The 23658-nt window shown below is 41.5% G+C and overlaps 1 protein-coding gene across 1 annotated transcript in view; it reads right to left on the minus strand.

Moving 5' to 3' along the window:
* The window catches only part of ghrhrb (growth hormone releasing hormone receptor b), a 36394-nt gene extending 16607 nt beyond the window's left edge, over nt 1–19787 (minus strand). The window contains exons 1-3 of the mRNA XM_019273558.2: nt 19496–19787; nt 10091–10199; nt 345–452 (exon numbers count right to left, since the gene is read on the minus strand). Coding sequence (XP_019129103.2) covers nt 345–452; nt 10091–10199; nt 19496–19597 — 319 coding nt within the window. The 5' untranslated portion in view covers nt 19598–19787. The remainder of the gene's footprint in view (nt 1–344; nt 453–10090; nt 10200–19495) is intronic.
* Between the last annotated feature and the right edge of the window lie 3871 nt (nt 19788–23658).

Raw genomic sequence — 23658 nt, forward strand, 5'->3', positions numbered from 1 at the left:
CACAGAGCTGCTTCTACAAACAAAAGTCAACATGGCCTTAAGATAGAGAATTGTTCGACAACATCAATAGAGGAACTACAACAGATACAAGCAGGAGGATGAAAAGAGGATGGGTATGACTGCTGGCAGGATTATTAATCATTTCTCTACACCACCTCAAACAGTGCCAAGTAAAACATAACCAAGTGAAATCTACAGAGTAAAGAGGTATAAAAAAATACAAAAATATAATATAATAAGACAAACTGATGCACCCACTGGTTTATCTTTTGTCTAACTCCAACCAACCTTCAAAATACAGTACATGTGAACAGCTCGTCAGAGGTGAGTTTAAGGTGACTTACCTTGGTTATTGGCAAACAGATGAGAGACATCGACACACGAGATGTTGACCACCTGGCCCACCTCGGCACGATACCAGCAACGAATGTCGTCCCACAACGTTGGACAACCTGAGACAAGAAGACAACGTTCGTCACACTTTATGAGTTTGACTGATGAGCTCGCAGTGCAGGTAAAGAGCAATGGGAGTACACACTGCTGTAGAAACAAGCCGTGGAAGAGGACTGCCGACATCTTTAGATATAAACGGTTCATTCTAAGGTAACAAGAACATAATGATTCTTAATTTAAGGTGATTATACACTAATGAAAACATAGTTATAATCCATCTCAACCTGACACACTTGACCTTTAAGAAAATAACTGCTACATAAATGAAAAGTGACAGCATGACGCAGAGGTCTTTTCCTCTCTCTTTATGCGGCGCACTTAATATTCTGTCAGCGAGTGACTTGTTTAACCTCGAACACCTCTGAATCAGGCTAATGTTAACTACTGATTCACAAATCTAATTATGAATCAGTTCATCCGGTGCGAGTTTTTAGGGATTTCCCCCAGTCTGCCAGAAAAAACAAGGGGCGTTTGATTTGGTGACGTCTTCTGTCCTCCTCTCTGCCCGTGCTTTAGTCTCTGCTGCTCCCCTCACGTGGCTGACAAGCTCTCCCTGCAGCCTCCGAGGTGTGGCGAGGGAGGGAAGGGAGCGTGGTAATGAGGAGCCCGTCTCTCTCTCCCCGCCACCACAACGCCTCATACATCAAAGCTGCTCGGCCCCGTGTCAATTAAAACGGCAGCGCGTGGAGACACTCATTCATAATGAAACACAGCTTCTGGCTGCCGCTGGAGGTTTTCCTGCCAAAGCTGTGATGAAGCAAACATCTCGCTGGATAAATGTGACTTTGACCTCTCCTTTTTGGAACATTTTTCGCTTCACGTCTTGGTTCTGCAATCACGACGAACTGCTGATGACATTTTCATCTGCGGCATCGATTGAAAATGACGTGAAATAGGCCATTTTGTAAATGCCCTAATGGCTCTCCAGGTAATGAAAAGCCACTCTGTGCATACAGACTGTAACAGCACAAAAGGACACCGTGCTTTTGTTTGAGAGCAGCCAGGTCCTTCATTAGGTGCTAATTGAAGCATAGCTCGTGACACCCTGACAGGAGGATGGAGTGGACGAATGGACTGGTGCTTCTCATTAGGTATTAATGGTTGGATCTTTTGTCCCGTTAACAGTAAGTATCCTGAGCACAAAGCCTTGTTTCTTCTTCATGCTTTCAATAAATCACCTCTCCAGGGTCTCCATTATCTTGTTAGGATCGGCGGTGCATGTGACAGGCTATCATGTAATGTTCCTCAGCAGCATCATAACGCTCACACCCTCATGAACGTCTAATCGACGCACACCATCGCACATCAACAGAACTGTCCCAGAGGCATGTAGCCACGAAATGAATGATGCCTCACTCGCAGCTCAGAAAATTAACTCTTTTGATTTGGTGTCATCATCACTTAAAGATTGTCAGGCCCAGAACAAAGCGGCAGACTCAGAATTGGCAGGTTGGAAGAAACTTTTGTTTCCAGGCTGCTGGAACACGGTTTACAAAAATTACAACAAAAATGGCTACACTGACCAGAACTCTAATTAACTAAGAATCTGCTACTCTCGAACACTAAAATAGAAAGAAAAAGCGCTTCACCAAAATGGGAAGGAATAACCTAATAAAATGTATCAAACAAAAACACTCACTCGAGATGAGGAGGAAACAGAACTATCTATATCTATGACCTAATCTTCTTAAACTGGCTTGAAACAAAAAGGATCCCGGAGGATGAAAAAAACTTTATCAAAAGGAAAGAAGCAATCAAACAGAAAACGATCCCGCAGGACGAAAACAGGCTACAAAATCCTATCTATACTTAACTTGTGGCTGTGAAACTTACAGAGCAAAAACGTGGAACAGGCTTGGAGACAATGGAAAGGCTTGGGTGCGACAACAGAAAGTACGAAGACACTTCGGCACGGGACAAGGGGAAACACAGACTATATATACACACACACACGAGGGAAATGGGGAACAGGTGGAAACAATCAGGGCGGGAAAGACAATCAGACTGGTAAGACATGAGGAAGGGCAAGTGACCTGAAACGAGAGGAGAGTTATCTTTCAAAATAAAACAGGAAATGACAAGACATAACAAAAACCCAGCTTGACCTCACCACGGTGTGACAAAGATACACTATTTTATTTTACACAGTCAGCAATCCTGCTTCAAGACATCTCTGTAGTTCTTTTCTCAAACTCAGAGATTTTTAAAACCTAGATGAGTCATTTTGTTACCAGGTGCAGGTGGCCCCCTACAAAGTGTCTATATTTGTAGAGTTTAGTTAAGTTTACTTGGTGGTTGGCTGCATGAGGACCATCAGATCCCAACCAACAGCAGAAACTTCAAGAAATGTAATGACGCCTGAGGAAATGTTGATTAATGCATCTGCAAAGTCACAAAATCCTTTAAATATCAGGAAATCTCTTTACTGTATCTAGTTTATTGCAACACAAAGATTAAGAATTTTAGGCAACTCTGAGTGTTTGGTGAAGGACAGGGAAAGATTCTTTTCTTGATTTAATACTCAAACAGTCCACAGTGACTTAAAGCGCTCAACGTGTTTAGCTTCTTAACATTTAACTGAAACCACAATCTTTTACACACCATAACCTAAACCTGACTAGAACACACTCTGGCTGAGAGTTTGTTCCCCGGTTTCACGGTTCTGCACTAATCATGCCAAAATCCTGCTGAGGTCGCAAAACATCTTGGGATGGCAGGACGAACACATGGAGCCTTGTTAGAGCTGCACACATGTGTCTGTTTAATGCAGCACCACTACAATCATGTTTAACTTATTGGCTTATCTTCCTGACTGACTCAAACTCAAACCTGAGTGAGCCCTTAAACTTTGTCCTATGTGAGTTAAATAAGGACTTACCCCTCTGACATTCATATGATCTATAATAAACATCATGGACAAGTTATGAGCGAGCTTTTTATTTCCATGGGGCAGACGTGACGTGGGAACAAGAATAAAACTGACCAAACGCCAAACTAAACATATATCCTGTATTTCCTCTACGGCCATCTCTCAGCATTTTATTCCTCCTCTGGGTACCTCACTTCACTTTCCAATGTTTTCATGGCTCAATAAAGTATTCGTCTTCTGTTTGTTGTGTACTTTGCTACTGCTGTAATATTGTTACAAATATCACAGATGGAAAGGCTCCACTGGGATGTATACTACAATATCCACCCTTTAATAAACAATGTCATGCGATAAAAGACGAGCACAGGTGGACGGAGAAAACAGAGAAGATGAGGAGAAAGAACTGACAGCGGGAAGATATTCAAACAAGACGAAGAGTTTGACCAGAGACGTCGCTTGTGTAGTTTAACTGACAGATTAAGGAAACATAAAGTTTGTTTTATGCTCTGCTTAGACTGCAGGCACATCCCTGGATCTCATCTAATCTCCCTCCTGCTCCGTCAATCCAAACTGTACGACCAACTCCATCCGTGCCTCTCACACTGCCTACATCTGTGTGCTACTGAGCAAGTTGTTCTGTCCTCGGCGGTCCACTTGACCGCTTGCACTCTGCCTAATCTTTCAGAGACTGTCCTTTACAGAACGAAATCACGTTTGCAGCACGGACTGACCTCTCTGGAGAACCGGAAAAATGTCTGTGCAAACTCCTCGATAAAAGAAAAGGTTGTCCGTCTCTCTTGATAGTATCGGCCCTGCAGGTCAGCTTTACTTTTAGGGGTTACAAAGAGATAAACCAGCGTGCTGTTGGTCGTAGCTGAGCTCAGACCAGCTTCCCGCTGTTAATGAAGGGCATCCAACATCAGCACATAACTTGGTTTGGTTATTTCACATCAGAATTTCATGGTTTTGTCTGCGCTTTTCTCATTGGGGCTCAGTTGGAGAAAAAAATGTTAGGTAACATTTTGAATGTGACGACAGACGTGGGGTTGTTTACTCATCTTACTCACTTTTAAAGACATTTCGTGTGCTACATTTAGAAGCTTTGGACACGCAGGAAAGGATGGAGTCTCTTCATTGTCATGGTAACTTTAATAAACGTGGTTAATGTGGATAGGTTTTTATTAACAATGAACAACATCTTCAACATCAATGTATATGAGTAAATTCACTGTGAATCTCTATTGTCACTATCAAATAATAATCTATAGTATCTGTTATAAAAATTAGGGTTACACAGCTAGTTGGATGTTTTAAACTTATACAATGTTTGTTCTTACATTATATGTTCTTAGGGCACTTCCCTTTATTGATGTTTTACTCAGACTGGCAGGGAATTCGATCCTCCTTATTTAAGGGTTTTTCTTTAAAAATTCCCGTAACAGTATCAAATATTTACAGCTTTCTACAGTCCAGTCTGACGTCTTTAAATGTCTTTATTTTATCCAGATAATAAATTTACTGTCATATAAAACAAATAAAAGCATTATCCAGATAATAAATTTACTGTCATATAAAACAAATAAAAGCAGAAAATCTGCACATTTGTAGCATTTTTAATTGATAAACGACTAATTATTAGTTCATTATGAACGTCAGTGCTGATTAATTCATAGACCAATCATTTCTGCGATAAAACTGACTTTATTACTTTCCACCTCTGGTATTTGATCTTCGTAATTAGTTATGAAAATGACGACCGTGAGTGACCACAAAGAGACGGGGAGAAAGTGTTTAATGATCTGTGGAAATGCCAACGGTGGAGCGTAAAAGCCATGTAGAGGACACACACACACACACACACACACTTATCCTCACACATACTCTCACAGGCTGGTTGTTGCTCTAATTGATTGGTTGCTGCTAATTACAAGTATCCTTTGAAAATGGACAAGACTGTTAACCCCCCTTCTCTCTCCTGCACTCCTGCACTACTTCCTCATTTCCTCTCTGTCACTGACTTCCCATGAATCTCCTCTGATGGTGTTTCCTGCGGGACTTGAGGTGTGAAGGTAATTAACCCAAAGTGGAGGAGACAGCTGCCCTCTCTACCTCCAGCGAACAGTTGTTGATAAATCAAGAAAGAGAAAAGGGCTCAAAGTGAAAGGGGAGGATGTGTTTCGGACTTATTTACCCATTACAGCCAAATGTAACCACACTAACAACTCTCTACTTCATCTGCAGTCTTTTGTCCTCCTCATAATTTCCTCCATCACTCTTTCACGAGCTGCGTCGCCCTCTGCCTCCTCTCTTCATCCCACCCATCTGTTCGTCCCCCATTTAGTCACACCTGATGGGTTCGTCCACCGTTGATGAATTAGTCTGGAAGGATTTCTGCAGGTGAATCGTGTCTCTAAACGCACCTGTTTGACCTCGTACTGAAACCAACAACTTTGTCTTTCCTTACACTGAGGTAAACAGGTGCTCGCAGCAAAACGTCCTCAGCTATCCAGAGAAAAGCGGCCATGTGATGAGACTAAACTTGATTGGGATTTTCATCAAGATCCACATCTAAAACTTTGTCACAGGATTCAAATTATTCGCTGCTTTTGCCCAGTTGGAGCAACAACTGAGAACTAAACACAAATTCAACATGTCTGTAATTTCATTCTTGCAGAGTCTGGCATGTGCAGAGGGGAAAACAAAGTTAATCTCATCTATCCATCCATGCATCAATCCATTTTTTGTAACCGCTTATCCTCATCAGGGTCATCAAGAAATGGCCAGGACAGAATGAAGAGGTCAAAAGGAAGCTGAGTTCAAAACAAGCCTCTTTTTCACACTTTGGAGAGGTCATGTTTTCCTCACGGTGGTCCTGTTGACTGGCAATCTCAGGCGGGAGCAACAAAATTAATCATGGCTTCATTCCATTCAGGTGTGTTACTGCAGGGACCCGGCATTGTGCACGCCGGCTTACTGGCATGCTGTAATTAATGTTGTTAGCAACACCTGTGCTTTTCATGCTCCAACAAGTGGAAACACAGACCTGTTTTTATCCAGCAGAGATGTTAACAAGCAGTTTTCTGACATAAACTCAAACATGTAGGGATAAAGAGGACTGAAATGTTCAATATTTTCCTCTGAAATTAAATCTACAGTAGAAAAATGTACACATTCACTTCTTTAATATACGCTTTCTTCCCACCTGACCTGACAATCTGACCCGAACACTTCTCCCCAAAACACTAAATATTCATAAGAGTTGAGCTCATTAGTGGCTTCACAAACACTCAACATGCTGTTCTTGTTTTGACTTTTGATTTTATTATTATATTAATTTTACTTTGACTGTATCTATATTTTTATCCCTGCTGTAATGTATTTTTGGCGTGCATTCGTTTTCAGCGGAGCCCCTAAAGTCCTGTAACGTCATATTATTTCATGTGTGCACCCAACATGATTCAGTGACCTTTGTTTCATCTCTCTCCTGAGTCTTACATTTGGGTAATAAAATCATCAGATAGCTACAAATGCATTTAAATAATGGTCACTATGATTCTTTTTTTATACACTTTTTGTATTATTATTATTATTATATAGTACTATATTATTCAATTCATTTTAATGTTACATACAATATAATCAATTTTTACTATTGAAAATACATGTGTGTGTGAGCTCCTAAAATGTGTTCAATTACTAATAGTGTAAAATATAATAGTAATGAGAACCTATTTACTCAATTATACAATTTTACCATTTTACAACCAATATAATTATTTATATTATTGATAATCTATTTAACTTTCTCCTCTTGTTTAGCCCATGCACCTACTGTACCGTGTGTGTGTGTGTGTGTGTGTGTGTGTGTGTGTGTGTGTGTGTGTGTGTAGGTATTTGGTATATTTGTTTGTTTTTTAGTTTGGATGTTCGTTTTGTTTGGTATAACTGGTTGACTTCTTCTTGACTTCTTTTGAAGATGACCGGTTAATGAGATGACTTGACTTAATTATGATGATTTTATGGTGTATATGTATTGTCTAATTTAATAAAATAATAATAATATTGATAAATAAATAAAAAATGAACCCTGCATTGTGTTATATGCTCTGACCAACACCTCCACCAGCTCCTCCTTATGAGCTAACATTATTGATTTTCTCATATATGTGTTTATTAATGGGGATTCGTTCTCCCAGTAGAATAATAATAGGAATCTTTGTGCAGAGCCTTTGCAGAGTCTGTACAAATAAAGCTTCATTGACTGATCTGATGCTTGGGCATTTGGTCGACTGGTTAAGCCACCGGGGGGCCCGGAGCCTCAGTCTACTTCAGTCTTCAAATACTAATTGTCACATCTTTGCTTTGGTAGGATCGCAAGAAAAAGGGTGACAAATGATGCAATTAATTCTGAGCGACACCAGCTGTGTCATGCACAGGCAGCCCCACGGGCGACGAGACGATTGTCTCACCGAGCTTTCATCAACCTTTTCAGAATGAAGAGTCGGAGCGAGGAGAGAGCGGGGCTTACCTCTCCGGAATGACCTGTCGCACAAGTCAAAACACTTCAAAACAAAGAGATTTCATATTCAGGGTGTAATAATCGACATGCTTTCAGACAGAGTCTCAGATGGAAAATGAAGCGCGGTCCTCCTGAAGGACAAGCTGTTCGAGTGGCTGAGGCTTTTTTCTTCCGAGGCACTGAGGGGAAGATAACGGATGACTCTCCTCTGATTCAGTTGGCTCACCTCCTACCTGAGCTGAATCAGGACCTGGCCAGGTTGACCAATCAGTTTCCTTTAATCCAGACATCTCCTCACCTGATTAGTTCCCCTGATTGTTTTGGCTGCTCTGCCAAGTGAAGGGCGGTAATTTGATAACAGGGCAAATGGGCTGGCTATGCTTTTGATTAAACAGCAGCAATCATCAGCTACAGGAAGCCTGCACTGAGCTCTACATGCAGGTTTCATCTATAGTTTACCTCGAGATGGTTCTTTTAACAATGATGCATTATATAAATGTTACATAACGTTAAGGTGTCTGCAAAACTGACCTCGCATGCGAGTATAAACCTACACTATTTACATTACAAACATGTAGAAGTGTTATTTGGCTGAAAGTAAATGTTGGCAGTAAAAACATTCCCCAGGCTAAAGCAAACGTAGCTCTTTGTCCGGTCCGGTGTTGTTTATTTAGAATTAGTTCAAATCTGAGAAAGAAAAAGGCGATTAAATCAACAGGTGAGTTGTATTCGATGTGTCTGATGTAACAAGACTTTATGAAACCACACATCCAAAACCTGCAGCACGATGAGACTCACAACAACCCGAACGATGCTTCTGTCGACAGAAAGTTCTTCAATCATATTCTGTTGTTATAACCATAACTTGTGATCTTTCTTACATAAGAAAATAAAAATCATCTTGAAGCTATACTGACTTATGATGATCTGAATGTTTGTCCGTCATGTAACCACTAAGGTTACCAGAGGCAGAACATGGCAGAGGTCATTAATTAATAAATTTAACCTATAACCATGACCTCCTCTTTAAAGGATTAAAAACAAAAATAGTGGTGCCTTTTAATCTTTGTAGTCTGGTCAAAATAGAACCACTGAAAAAACGCTGCTACGGTCAGAAAAAGACAAAAAAAAAAAAAACAGCCCCCTTTGTACGTTTCTACCAATAAGTATGATCTTGAGAGAGGTTTGATCCTCTGAGGAGTCAGACTGCCAGTGGCTGTCACCTGTTCATTTAATGAGGACCCTCCACACAGAAATCAATTTGAGCTCTCTGACTTTGTCCTGACATTTACCGTTGAAGCTTTTCACTCCCTTTAACACCCTCCAAAGATGAGGAGGAGGAAGGAAATGTGGCCCTTCAGCCCGTAATGATTCAAAGTCAAATATATAAATGTACATTCTCAACAAACAAGACAGATTTCATCAGCATCTCCTGGATGTATCCAAACTGTGCCGTGCTTTAAAATCCATAATTTGCCGTACTTTCCTTCAAACTCACAGAACATGTCAACTTCAGTCAACTTCAGTGAATGTCTATAATTTTACATCGTGACATGACTCAAGCCCACTCAGGAGTGCTTCTGAAAGTGCCTCCATAGGGAGAGTGTTTCTAATTCTAATGTGCTGCTTCAAACAGGGCTGAAAGTACCTTTTTTTCCAAGAGTAAAAGTCAGGACGGCTGTGATTTAAAGAGCATAGGGACACGATTTGGGTTTGTTTTGTTTGGAGGAGGCTGTGGGGAGAGAAGAAGAACCTGCAGAGCAAACCCTCTCATTTAAAATCTATAAGTAAGTCAGGATTTTAGAGAAGAGAGGACCGAGTAGATATATTTTGTTGAGAGTGTGTCATTTTATTTAAGGTCCTACTTGCTTCTAGTTGCTATGACTTCTGGTTAAACACAGGATGCATGAGATATGTCAGATCCATCAGAGAGTGAGAAAGAAAGATCGGCAAACATGAAGAGTAAACATAACGTGAATAAAACTTTACATTACCTCCTCCGTCGTCACGTCAGATAGATTTTCATCAGCAGTGGAGGAAAGACAACATATCCCATGATCCCACGCTACAACATCATCAAACGACATCTTTGTTTCTTGTTTTGATGTGAGTAACCCCCTAATGGCATAAATTACATACTCTATATTCAAAACCAAGTCTTAAGGACCTTGTGGGGGATCTATGTAGTCCTCACTAGGTCAGTATCTGTGTGAATATTTGTTCCTACAACATGATTAAAACACACTGACCTGCCCTGGTGGAGTGGTTGTTCCCCTCCTCTTTGAGGATCTGGTTGCATTCTTCTTGAGCCATCATGTGCTGAACCACCAAGGCACAGTCTGGGTGTATGGCCTCTGTCTAAGGACAGAGAAAACACCAGAGTCGAGTTACACATAAAAACACTCAGCGGTGTAATGAACAAGGAGCCACATTGGCAGTGATTACACCGACAATGACACCAGAAGTCTGCAGGAGTCAGACAACTGGACAGATGATAGAACAATATTAATTCACCACAATTGCTTTATACGACAATATTACCTCGAGTACACTCTCTAGGATGACACGAATGTTTTAAAATGACAGTAATTCCTTTGAAATGTAATCATCGGTACAAGCTGCAGCAAAAATCTAGTGGCCAGATGCACACTGTCTCCACCATGAAGACTTTACAGAGCTACTTCAAGCTGAAATCTGCAAATTCATTCAATCCAAATGTTGGAATTTTAATCGTCTTAATGCTGAAGTGTTAGATGTTCAATACTTGATTGATGTGACTGATGATTGATCTGACTGATGATTCTTACAAAGGTAGACTGATGGAGGAAACCTGTGCTTTGCTGTTTTGGGGTACGCCGACACACAGAAAATCAATATTATTTAATAGCTATTGATACTCACTAATCAGTGTTTGGATATCCGATGTGTCGATCTGTCCATCTTTATGTTTTTTATGTTCATGTGAGTTTAATCTGATCCGTGTTTGCTGCATATTGTTAAGGATGTCGGTGGTTCCCCTCCAGTGAGGGACCTCTGCATGGTAATCAGACACACCCGACAGCTTAAACGTGGGAGTTCAATGATTTCCCTTTCTTAAAGTCCTGACATCCACTGTCAAGGCTGCTCTGCCTTCGTTTCACGTCTTCTGAAGAACATGAAGAGGAGGAGGACAGAAACCTGCAGACCCACAGGCCTATAACGGTCTTAGAAGACTTATAAATTCACATGTGCAAAAAAAAAAAAGATTTGTATTGGTCCCATTGAGTCATGATGATCAGCCTGGGTAGCTTGGTTATCCGGCATAATCCACAACATAAGCATCCGTAACTTTTACTGGTGCATAATGCATATTCTTGAATTCACTTCTCATTCCGTCTGGATTAATTGGTTTCTCACTCCCTGGTCCCTCCCATTGGACGGACAGGGTGGATGGTTTTAAGAATACCACACAGGTACTTTTTACTTCTTTCCACTCTATGATTTATTTTTCTTCTGACAGGAATCCTTTCTTAGTCCTCTGCCTGCCCAGAGTCCTGAGGTTGTTCTCCTTAGGCCCCCACCCCATAGATAGTGGCTACCCTGACGTAGGGTGGTAGGTTCTGTGTGTTAGTAGCCATTCTTGGTTCTTGGTTTTCTTCTAGCTTGGAATCGGTTTAAGCTCCTTTAGTAACACTGTGTTACTATCTAAGATCTTCTTTACTATGTCTGATACTTCCTACTTAGCTTTGACTGCAGTATTCGTTGGGTGGTCGCGTGCTTTGATCCACACTCTCTGTCCAACTTTGAATGGGACTCTCAGTCCTGGGACCGCCTTTTTCTGGCACCACTGGTCCACTTGGGCGTTGCGGAAATGGGTCCCATTGCTCGTTCGGAGTTCTTTGGGCACTCCCAAATCGGAGCAGACTTGATCCAGCATGCTGACCACACTGCTGCCATTGATTCTTCTCACGGCTCTGACGAGTACGTACCCTGACATAGAATCCACCAGCAATAAAAGGTACTTTTCGCCCTTTTTTCCTGTAATCCCCAGCGGTCCAGCTGCATCCATACATACTGATCCCCAGGGTACAGTGCTCTTTATGGTGAGGCCGTCCACCCTTCTTCCTCTTTGTCCTGCATTGTATCGACCACATACGTTGCAGTCCTTGAGGACTTGGCGGACTCTGCCTCCTGGAGCCCAGAGTTTCTGCTTTTCCAATTCCTTCCGTGTAGGCATGGCGCCTGCATGGCCTAGCGCTTCATGTACGGCCTGCACCACTTCTATCACAGAACCTTCGGGAACCACCCTTCCTTTGAGTGTCTGTTCCCACTTCTCGTCACTGACAAAGACGATTCTTCTCCTCATCAGCGGGTCTCAGCGACTGTGGTCCTGCATCCAGTGCGGCCTCTGGCATACCTGCTTTTCCTTTGTCTTTGTCTTACGAGTCGTCTGGGGTGGTTAATCCTCCTTGCCTCGGCTCCCTCTTGCCAGCTGTGGTTCACCGAATTCTTCTCTTGCGATGTTGGGCTGTTCGTCTGTTCCTTCTCTGTGGTTTGGAATCTAAGTCCGCAGATTCAATGCTCCCGATGTGGTCTGTCGTCCAGGATGTCTCGAACTTGGGTGCCGGCTGACGAGGATAACCCCGATGTGCAGTGGCTCTTATACTCCCTGTTTGTTGGATTTTCCCCCTATCAGGCTACAGAGTCACTTGCCGGATTCCAACCATATTAAGTGGTGATTGTCATAGTTCATCCTCTCTGTTTGTTCCTCCAGATGTTTCCTGTTTGCTTCACTTATCCCCTCCCTCTTATTCTCCCTCCGGTCCAGTTGTTCAAGATTTCCTGGCCCAACCTCTCAGCATTTTTTAGTTATGATTTCTTCTTTAGCTACTAGCTGTTGCAATGATTTCACAATCTCCAGTAGTCAGAATCTTCAGTTATAATCACAATCTTTTCCTATGGTTACACTCATTTCAACAGTTAATTTTTACATTTGTTCAAACACAGAATCATCATTAATCACATTTTAGCTTAGCTCATTTTTATCTTTATGCATTACTCACATACTCATATATATTTTTTAAATGTCCAAAGGCTTAACATTACTGGCATGAATGAAAAGTCCCTTCGTTCCCCATTCTCAGACCTTCTGCCGGGGGGTTTCACTTCCCCATTTGCAAGGCCAGACAGTGAGAAACTTATTATTCTAACTTTTCCGTTGTGTTAGCAGATCAGGGATCTCAACTCACTTGACAGTATTCAAGGAGCATGTCCACCCTGCAGCTACATTAATTCTGTGAAATCATGTCAAGTGAGAAGTAAACCCTATCACGGATCAGAAGGCATGTAATTGATTTGGGTAAGTGTAATTGGGTCAAAATGTGTGAACCGTCTCAGGCAGAACACCTGCTTGTTGGCCAGATGGAGACCCTGCAGGTGAGCGCGACATTTGACCTCGTTCTCTCGCAGCTCTGCAGTGTCCAGGATTAACACGAGCGAGAGAGAGCGCCTGTTGCAGGACGTCTTACCCGACAGCTGTCAGGTTGTTGTTGTCTATATGTCAATCTGTGTGTGTCTACAGCGCTTTCCCTTCATTGAACCAGTCGTCGAGAGACTAAAGAGGAGCACTGAATATTCAACTGTGTGTTTTGATGGAGGCCTTAAGCTTCCTTCCTGTCCTATGTTTTCTTTTGCTTCCTGATGTTTGACTGTCTTGTCTCTCTGTTTTTGTTGTGAGTTGCTGGGCGTGGCCTCCATGCTGGAGGAGGCACCAAAATGGCCCAATTATCATCATGTTAAAAGAGTAGTGTAATTCCCTTGGGGCATACAGCTGTACATAAGGTGTGAGTGGCCAAGCGAGAACCACAAAGCAATTATTCTTAGGTCACCAAATCAGCTAGCAGTGGCCCTGCCTGATTGTCATGTAACCACCTGCTGCACATCATCATCCTCTGTCAGATTGTTCAAGGCAGTCTTGTCCTTGCACTTGCTCCTTAAGACTTCCTCTCCCTTCAAGACCTCATCCAGTTGCCTCGCTCCTGAGCTGCAGTATCACCCGTGGTTTCAATTAACTGTTCTGATTCTGGTCTTAGTTGTTTGCTACCGTTCTTAGTGGCATTACAATTCTTCTACTTGGCACATCTCTGCTGCATGGACTGTATGTACTTAACCTTTCTGTATCAGAGACATCCAGATTGTTGGATGGGTGTATTTTTAGACATACTAGTGCCATGGTGACCTGACTGCACCAGATGGTTTGTTACCCAAACTCATTTGGGATGTCGTCCTTGGAAATTGTTTGGATGATCCATCTGTCTATCACGGATGATTCAACCAATCAGATCAACAAGTCAAGTAAGTAAGTCGGTCAGGGAGAAGAGCAAAAATATCTTTGATCCACTGAGAAAAGCCTTCAGCACTGCTCTCCAATCTTTCAGTGAAGAAATACTCTCTGGTTCTGATGTAACTGATGTTTGCACCATCTGCGATAATCTCTTTAGAAGCTGGCATTGTTGTTTTTGAGAGCTCATTCACTTCTCGCTGTGTCACACATAACCTTAAAGTCACATCACAAAAGCGCACAGCTTGAAGCCTCGTGTGATCTCACGATTTCTTCCTGCGTCCAGAAATCCGGCTGTCCACGAAGATGCAAGGCTCTATGGATGGCAATGCTGGTCTGTCATTGGGCCCAACACTTCTGGACGGAAATGTCTCAGTGACTATTTGATGATTTACCATGAAATTTTGTAAAGACTCAATGATCCCCCATGACCCCCAGTGGATAAATGGCTACTGACATAACATCTTTTCTGTAGCTGTTCCTGGGCAACGTTATTCTTTGTTCTCAGGAGTTCAATTACAGGGGTTTTCAGGTGATGTTTGTTGCAGGTTTTCTGTGAGTGTGTCCAAAATCCACTTTCTCCTTTGAATTTGTAGGTCAAGAGGATCCTGGCTTGTTCTTTTCCATAGGTCCACATTGTTTGCTTCCTGTCTCCACATTGTTCTTCTGTCTCTCCCCTGATATTATCCTAATACAGATGCTAATGAATGTTTGCAGTCGGTTTGTTGTTTTCCATCCATACAGCATCACCTGTTTCACATCAGAGTGCATATTTTAGTGTTTATTGAGACGTGTTTCGAGCTCCAGAGCTTTCTTGAGCATGATTAACACCGAAGCCTGTCCCTCCGGTGTTGTCCACAATCAAGACTGAGTTATGTTGCAGCTTCTGAGAGCCTGTCCATCTTCTCCTGCATTTGTATCTGTGCATGTATAAAAAGGAGTGCTACATTACAGGAGCCAAGGTCATCTCGCTGCTCCCACATTCTCAAGTGAAGTCGATTTACAGTCCAAGCAGTGCTCACAAGCCCCCCCTCTGTGAAACCGTCATCATGTACAGATTGCATGTTAACACCAGATGTATAAAGAATATATGAGCAGAGAGCAGAGCAGTAGTTTCCCCCTTTCACACTGTTTCATTAAAGTAATTACAAAAGGGCCTAAAACCAACCCTTTTTGGAGGACTCTCTGGTTGAGCTACAGTAAATCCAGGCTTTCTGATAAACAGCTGAATCCGTTCCCACACAGACTGATAAGTTGTAAGAGCAACATGAAAGATGACAAAGGCTCCTCCTGCAGGTCTAACTTAAATATTTTCTATTTTAAAGGTTGTCTGATAAATCCACAGTGCCCTCTAAACACAATCTACTGTAAAAAGATTTATAATAATAAAATAATCTAACTGGGTGGCACGTAAACTCCTAAATCGCTGATAGTTTATACCTACAGCAGCAAGAAATGTGTGTGCGTAGCCGAAAGACTCGATCTGGCAGCGCCGCCTCACTTATCTGTCCTGCAGGTTTACAGAAGAAACCTCCTTCATGCAAGCAAGATAGCAGTGTGACATGTTGTCTTATGAAGCAACACATTGTGCAATTGTAGTCATGAGTTAAGTCATGTGCAGAGAATCTGGTGTAAGAAATATGATGAGTCTGGCAGATGTTTTCCCAACTTCATAGATGCAGAATTAATGAAATCAGATTGTGTGTGTGTGTGTGTGAAGAGCTCGAGTGCCATTTGAGCATGCACTTTAATTACTGTAACCCTCGATCCAAATGGCAACAGTTTACGTGGCAGCAATGCCATTTAAATTCAATCACTGTCTGAACTGGGTCATTATCGCAGGGCACCGATCGCCTGCAGCCAACCTTTACCGAGCCGCCATCATTTACATTCAAAATTTCACATGAGGACAGGTAATCACAAGGGCCCTGATGTCATTAGACAGCCACTGTATTTGTGTGTGTGTGTCTGTTATTGGCCCTTTAATGTTTTCAATCTAAGTCTTACCTCCGGGTCAAGTACTTTTGCAATTTCTTTTCATTTTACGCTGATGATACACAGGTATATCTAATACATCAGAGCTCTCCTCTTACTCACACCTTGCCTTGCGACATTAAAGGAATAGTAGATATTTTTGAAAAGTTATATCCACTAAAATATCTCAACAAGTACCTGATGGATTGGAACTCTTGAACCTGGATGTCTGCAGATAGGTTTGTGGATCTGTGCGGGTGAATTGTTCGTCAATCTGGTCGAATTTTTAACAAGAAGAGAAATAAATAAATATAATGTAATGTAGCATAACCCTGTTCCATTAATCACCTCAGAACAGTGGTGCTAGAATGAGTTTTTAAATGGTTTTAAGTGGGGGGGCATCTCTTAATTTATGCCCCCATTACACCACTGACTGATTCCTGGGTGAAATTACAGCAGGTGATCAGTGTACAACTGGGATGTGCCAAGGAAAACCTGGCACTCGAAACACCGAAAAAACACTGCACACCACAACATCTTCCAAGTCCAGAGAGACACACAAAATGCGGCAAAGTCATCACAAATCGACCTGGTTAAAGTATTTTGTTAAATGATAATTGTTTTTATTATTGTTGCTTTAAATGTTGTTGTTGCAAGGAATTGTGGGACAGCAATTTTCTCCTTCCCTTCAGTAAAGGATGGACTAGTGTATCCTACGCTGAAGGAGATGAGAAAGGAAGCATCAGACCTGCACAACATGAACCTCAACTACCAACCATCTGTCATCGTTCTTTACATTTCCTGACGCATGAATCCTTCCTGTCTTCGTTTCCAGCAGCTGGATGACTGTCACTCATTACTCGCCCCCAAAAGTCAATTAACTGCTTTCCGCTTGATGGTGCGTCAAAGCACATTTCCGCCACTTTGACCTTTCATCACTGGTCAGGATTAAAATTTAGGCTTTACAACTTGCCTCAGGCTGGAGACGGAGAGGAATGAGTCTTTGGACATCAGAAAAAAAAACCTCTGGAAGTGACTTCTGCTGAAAATCAGAACAGTGTCCTTTTTCTGAACTCCAGTTTTTAAGTAAGTAACATTTCTGCAAGCAGTGGAATGTAACTAAATACTGTATTTCAGTACATGTAAGGTACTTTCTAATTCATGCTATACATATTCTACCACATATGACAATTTCATTTGTTATTTTATCCGCTCCATGTATCTATACTTACAAGTAACGTTGCAGATTAAGATTTTACACAAAACGGGAGAACATAAATGATGATTCATCATTATAGAATAAACTACTCAACTGTGGTATTAAAAGTACACTACCTGCACCAATCACACACAATGCACAAGTAATTTTAATGCAGCAATATAAAAACGGTTTTAAACCTCACAGGGGGTACTTTTACTTTAGATTATTCTTTAAGTACGTTTTTCTCTTGTTATTACTTAAGGTGCCCTGTTGAGTTTTCATGTAAACAATTAAGCAGCAACCTGTAGCCAAAAAAAACAACAAAAAAACCCACAGTTCCTCAAATGGCCACTTGAGGCTGGCTCCAGAAGTGAGTCAGTCTCCATAAGCCCCCATCAGGTAAGCAGAAAAAAACCCTATATTTTAGCCACATGAAGAAGGTCCACTTACATTTAAATGTGTCCTATACTTTGATCGCTTTACTTTGCCGTCAGGCATCCTTTTTCTTTGACACTAAACTTCCATATTGCTACGCATGAGCGTGCACAGCCGTGCACTGTATCACGCAGCAGATTAGCTGCCTGAATCAGAGTTACAGCTGCACTGACAGAGAAACACAAGCATGCACCGTCTAAAGGTGAAGTTCGATTTTGGTCTGATCTGCAACTTCTGACACAAACAGCAACGTAAAGAAGGAAAAAAACATGAACCCACCAACCACCGGCTACCTGCAGATAAATCTACAAACTATAGATTGATAGCTCATACAAGCTCACTTCAACTATCCCTTTGAGTAAATGTGGATGTGTGCATACTGAATCACTTTATATGCAATTACACTGATCCAGCAGGTCAATACGTGGCATTAAACGTCCATCCTGCAGTCATCGATACCAGTGATCTATAATGAAAACGTAGTGAGGATGAGGACCGTCTTTCGTCCTGATACCAATCAGAACTGCAGCAGAGTCTCTGGAGGAAGCAGCTAATAAAGGAAGGGACAGCACAGGATCATTAACAGCCTTCAGGATCAGGAAAGACACGTCATAAAACCAAATCCTCCATCATGATTTAGACTCTGATGGATCTTCAGGTGAGCACACGGCTGATGGAGAAGCCTTCATGGTGGCATTAAAACACCAGTTCAAATAAGGATAAAATGGAATAAAACAGGGAGATTCTCCACCCTGAATCGTCTGTGTTATTTGAATTTCAAACAGTCGTATGTGCATATGCAGAAAAATAAAGGAAAATATTAATGCTTTCTCTTTGCTGCTGTCTGTCTGGAGCCGAAGGCAGCAGAGTTGGTGTCCAGTGTTAATGGAGCCACAGGAGACACCACCAGATCTTATTTTATTGACTTGATATTTATTTGAGGTATATGGTGTGTGTTTTCATCATTGCCTGCTCCTGGTGATAGCTGAAACTTTCTCTGATTTGAATGTTTCATTCATCAAAGGTTGGGGAAAATCAAAAAGTTGATATGGCAAAAGTCACACAGAATAGGCAATAATGAATAATAAACCATGTGATCACTGGGAATTTGTCACCACGCAGGAGATATTAGTCATCCATCAGGTAATTATGAAGATAATTATATAATAACAGCAAGGCAGCGGGTCGATAGCTTCAGAAAACAGCCTCTTACCTGGACCTTTTGGTGTTTGTGAGACCATTTACACCCTGAAAATCATTTTTAACTTGCAATTAGTTATGTGTGATATTCAGATTGCTTTAATTTTTGCGTGGAATTGATAAGCAACTGGCCAACACAATAAAATATAGTAATCTAAATGATAAAAATAGTATAAAATGTTTAAAAATGCTTGATATTAAATGTATAACAGTCATAAAATCGAACTGAACTTCTCCAACCTCTCAGTGAAAATGTAGGGACAAAATCAAACATGAAAAATGTGCAAACTCAGTGGACAGTGACACTTGTTGCCTGGTTATAGGCAACAAGAAAAGAGTAAAGAGATAAATAAGAACCAAATATTCAATGTTAAAAGTAGACCAGATTGTTTAACAGCTATATTTGAGGTTGTAATATTCATTAAATTTACCAGTGCTTTAATGAGTCATATTCCTTTTAACTCATCTGTATTTATGGTTGTCAAAGCTAAGATAAAATAATCAGATCACCATGGTTGGACTCACCGTTTTCCAAACCGCCAGCTGCAGGAACAGACCCAAGTGAAGTGATGTGGCCAAACATATGAAGCACGAGCCTCCAGGGATGAACACACTGTGCATTAACATGTTTAAGGTTTGTTCACTTTCAAAAGAAATAAAAGTAAAAAAATGTGTCCAAGAGTAAGAAATCAAGAAATCACTTCCTTCTTAAATTTCCAGCCCTGGAAACAATCCGTCGATATGAATGTGATCGGGCTTTTGTTTTTTCCGGTGTCCAGTGCAGGGAAAGGTCCGCATTACGCGCGGAGGAGAGCCGGTACTCGACTGAAGGCGAACAAGGTGCGCTCCTCCTTGAAAAGGCAGAGACTGAGCGGAGCGCACAGACGCAGCAGCGGCGCAGAGCTGCGCGCTGACACACACACACACACACACACACACACACACACACACACACAGAGAGAGGACGTGGAGTCTGTGTTCACCTGCGCACACACACATTCATAGCACAAATACATTAAGACTGTCAGAGTGACCTGAAACTAATCTTATAAATGCACAGACAGTATTTTATCTCCTGTCTTGTATAGAGTATGACATTTATGTCTGCTTATCCAAATTTTAAAACTAAAGAATCAATTTTAAAAACATTATCCAAATGTCAGAGATGTTCTGAAGCATTATGATAAATAAATAGTTTTTTAATGTCAAACTACTATTTCCAAAGTCAAACGCTGTTTCCAAAACATTTTCTTAAACTGAAAAGGTTGGATGGATTAAAGTGAGTCTGTGTCACCTTTTAAAGAAGAAACGACACACTTGTCATTTCACAAAACAAAGGTTGAATTCATCAGCAATGAAACAACCTTGATCAGTCAAATGACTCTCGGTTATAAAGTGGTTTTAAAGCGACACTCTCTCCTGGTCTGCTATGACCGAGTAGTTTCTGGTGGCTCACATTTATTGTTTGATGATATTTGTTCTCCCTACAGGCTACATATGACACAGATAAGATGATGTTTACTGTGTGTTCACATCCTGGTACATTCCTGCAGTGTGTGTGTGTGTGTGTGTGTGTGTGTGCATGCATGTGTATGTGTGTGTATGTTTGCTCCTGTGGTACGTATGCATGCCCTTGCAGTTATGTTTCATTGCTCAGGACACATTCTATAAACAGATTTAGAATAAACATAAACAGTGTGCAGGTTGACAGCAGCCCGGAGAGCAGCAGTGTGTGTGTGTGTGTGTGTGTGTGTGTGTGTGTGTGTGTGTGTGTGTGTGCTGGAAGCACCTACACCTTGCAGAGGTCGATCGATGACAGACGGTGCCTTTGGCTTTTCCACCGGACCACCAACAATGAACTTCCTGTGGACAGCAGCACCTGTGAGTACAGAGACGAGGTTGGGTGACAGAGGGTGGTGGTGGTGGTGGTGGTGGTGGTGGAGGAGGTCTAATACAGGGATTAGGCTGCACACTTTATTAGTTTATGTTTGTGCCTGAATAGCTCAGTTCGCATGTGTTTGTTGTGTATTTATGATATTGCAAGGACAACAATCTTCAGCTTATCATTCATTTTGAAAATGGTATAATTGTTCTTGATTTAAATGAGCAGTTTCTGATCTGCCAGCTCTGCGGTTAAGGTTTGGTTAAGGTTAGGCAACGAGAAGTACTTGTTTAGGGTTTAAAGACCGTCCACATTGTTCAACAGTTCCTGACCAGGATTTAAAATCAGTTCCTCATCCATGCATTTACTATTTCCTACACAGTGCGTCCTTAGCACTATAGGGCTGATATTCGATATTTTCCAGCTGATTTTGTCTGATTGCAAATACTCATTCTGATATATGCAAAGATTCTTCCCCACCTAATTGCAAAAAACACCAGCTCTGCTGTGCAGACATGAAGTACACTGCTTTTCAAAATTCACTGGGCAAAATGATCTTTGTTATTCTCTTCAGCTCCAAACCATTTCATACTAGCTGTGTTTCATCATCCATCCATTTGCATGTAAGTCTGCAAATGGTCACAAGTAGTTACAAGGGTTACAAAAAAAAGCAAACAAAAAAACTCTATTGCTTTCATCATAAATAAATCACTAAATCTGTGGAGTGTCTCTTACATCTGGCTTATGTAAACTACAAATGTGAACTGTGTTTTCCCTTTATAGTACATGACAAACAACAGGTATGTTGTATTTTTCCTTTTTGTAACTGAAAATTTGGCTTTATTATTAAAAACCTGCATTGGACTGAAGTGTGCAGAGAATAAACTCAGCCCCTCCAAACGAGAAGAAGCACCTGACACTTCGTATCCATTTTGCCATGAATGAAACTGACCAACAGTCGCTGCTACATGATCAGCCAGTTTCAGCACAACTAATGAATATCAGGGGATTGTTCAGACGACTGAATGAGGTCACATCATCATCATCATTGTTTTAAGAGTTCGAACAAACAACCAAAGCTGAGAGCCGTCTCTTTTAGGTGACGACTCTGACAAGGTCAGGGTGAACGTCTAGGGAATTTATAGAAATCAATACTATACCCTCACAACTATAGTAGGCATGAAGGTATGAAGGAGAAATAATCTGCTTGACTTTGACTTTGGGACAAGCTGTCCTTTCTGCTATTTTCCACATCTGATGTCCCACTTCATCTCTCTTTAAATCACAACAGATTATTTTTCCATTCCGACAAAAACAAAAAAAAAACACACCTGAGATTTCCTTTTATGTAAGAGGCGATTTATCCGAGCTCGACACAACACAACACTTCTCACAATGCGACATCTTTGAAAAACAAGAAAACAACATCTGAGGGAGAAAATTGCACAAAACATATAATTCAGAAAGTAAAACACAGATGATGCATTCGCTGTCTGTAGATCGTTTGATCAAAGATTGCAGAAACTTTTGTTATCAACTCGTGAAAATCCATGAATTTGTCCTGATTTTCAACTGTAGTCATATTATTAAATATCTCTCTAAACTCTGCTCAGTCCATAATATGATTTTGGATAAATCACAATGGCTACGGTTTCCATACGAGTTATAGTGCTCAGAAATTTCACTGATTACTGCAGGAAGTTACTGTACTTACAAACAGAAAACTGTCGTAAGCTCGGTCAGCCAGGCAACTCACCAAACTAACTCAGCCTCAGGATGTCAGGTGATCTGCTGTACTCCCTGCCAAAACATCTACCGCTGGTCCTTGAGGTTGTGTTCGGTCCAGACTCTGACCACATTCAACTGGATCCTAGTGCTACTTGTATAGCGGTTCACTCCGTGAAGTGAGGAAGCAAACAGCACTCTGATTTTTGTTTCATGGGAACTTTAAAGACAACTTTAAAAACAGGATTATCAGACATGCCATCAACATCACTGACCGTTGATCTGGACTCGTTCTGCTGTATTAGAACTTCAGCTGACCTCTTCTGTGTTTGTCCAGATCTGTTTTTTTAAACAGCATTCCTAGGTACAGTGTGTGTGTGTGTGTGTTTGTGTGTGTGAGGAGGAGGGTTGTCATTGCTGGACACATGCTGTTTGCAGCTGCATGTCCCCAGACGGTTCACAGAGACGCTGTGAGGCTCTGAACCCTGAACGGAAATTGATGGAACAGAACTCGTCCAGATGCGTCACGCATCGACTCCTTCTCTTCGGGACCTCAGTCACTGTTCTCATCTGAAGAAGAGCAGCGAAGAGGAAGCCTAACGTTGCTGTGTGTCTTTCAACCATTAGGTATAGATTTAGCCTGGTGTCAGCTCTCAGTCATGTCCGTCATACATCCATTTTCCATCTAATCTATCACCGCTGAATTTATCACAGCAGCTGAAAAGATTGATGCTGTCGTTCTTGTTCTTCATTAGAGTTATTCAAAAGATACCATGGTCTGCTATAGTAGCTTTAAGTAAGGTGGAAGGACTGTAGTCTTTAGCCATGGGATGTTTTGCAATCTGTTGCCCGGCAGAGACAATAGGCCACTAATGTCGGAGTGTAGCCGGCTCTGGCTGGATGATGAATCGATACTGAATTACAGCTTTCAGACAAAGCAAGACACTGACTGACACATGATTGAGCCTTTAGTGCTTGATTGCATTAACAAGAAGCCAGACCACAAAGTAAAGATGCAGTACAGAAACTCTGCTGAAGAAGGTGAGCTTTACTCACATGTACACTACATGTGTGCATCACC

This window comes from Larimichthys crocea, chromosome XVII, assembly GCF_000972845.2.
Source record: "Larimichthys crocea isolate SSNF chromosome XVII, L_crocea_2.0, whole genome shotgun sequence".
Taxonomy (NCBI): domain Eukaryota; kingdom Metazoa; phylum Chordata; class Actinopteri; family Sciaenidae; genus Larimichthys; species Larimichthys crocea.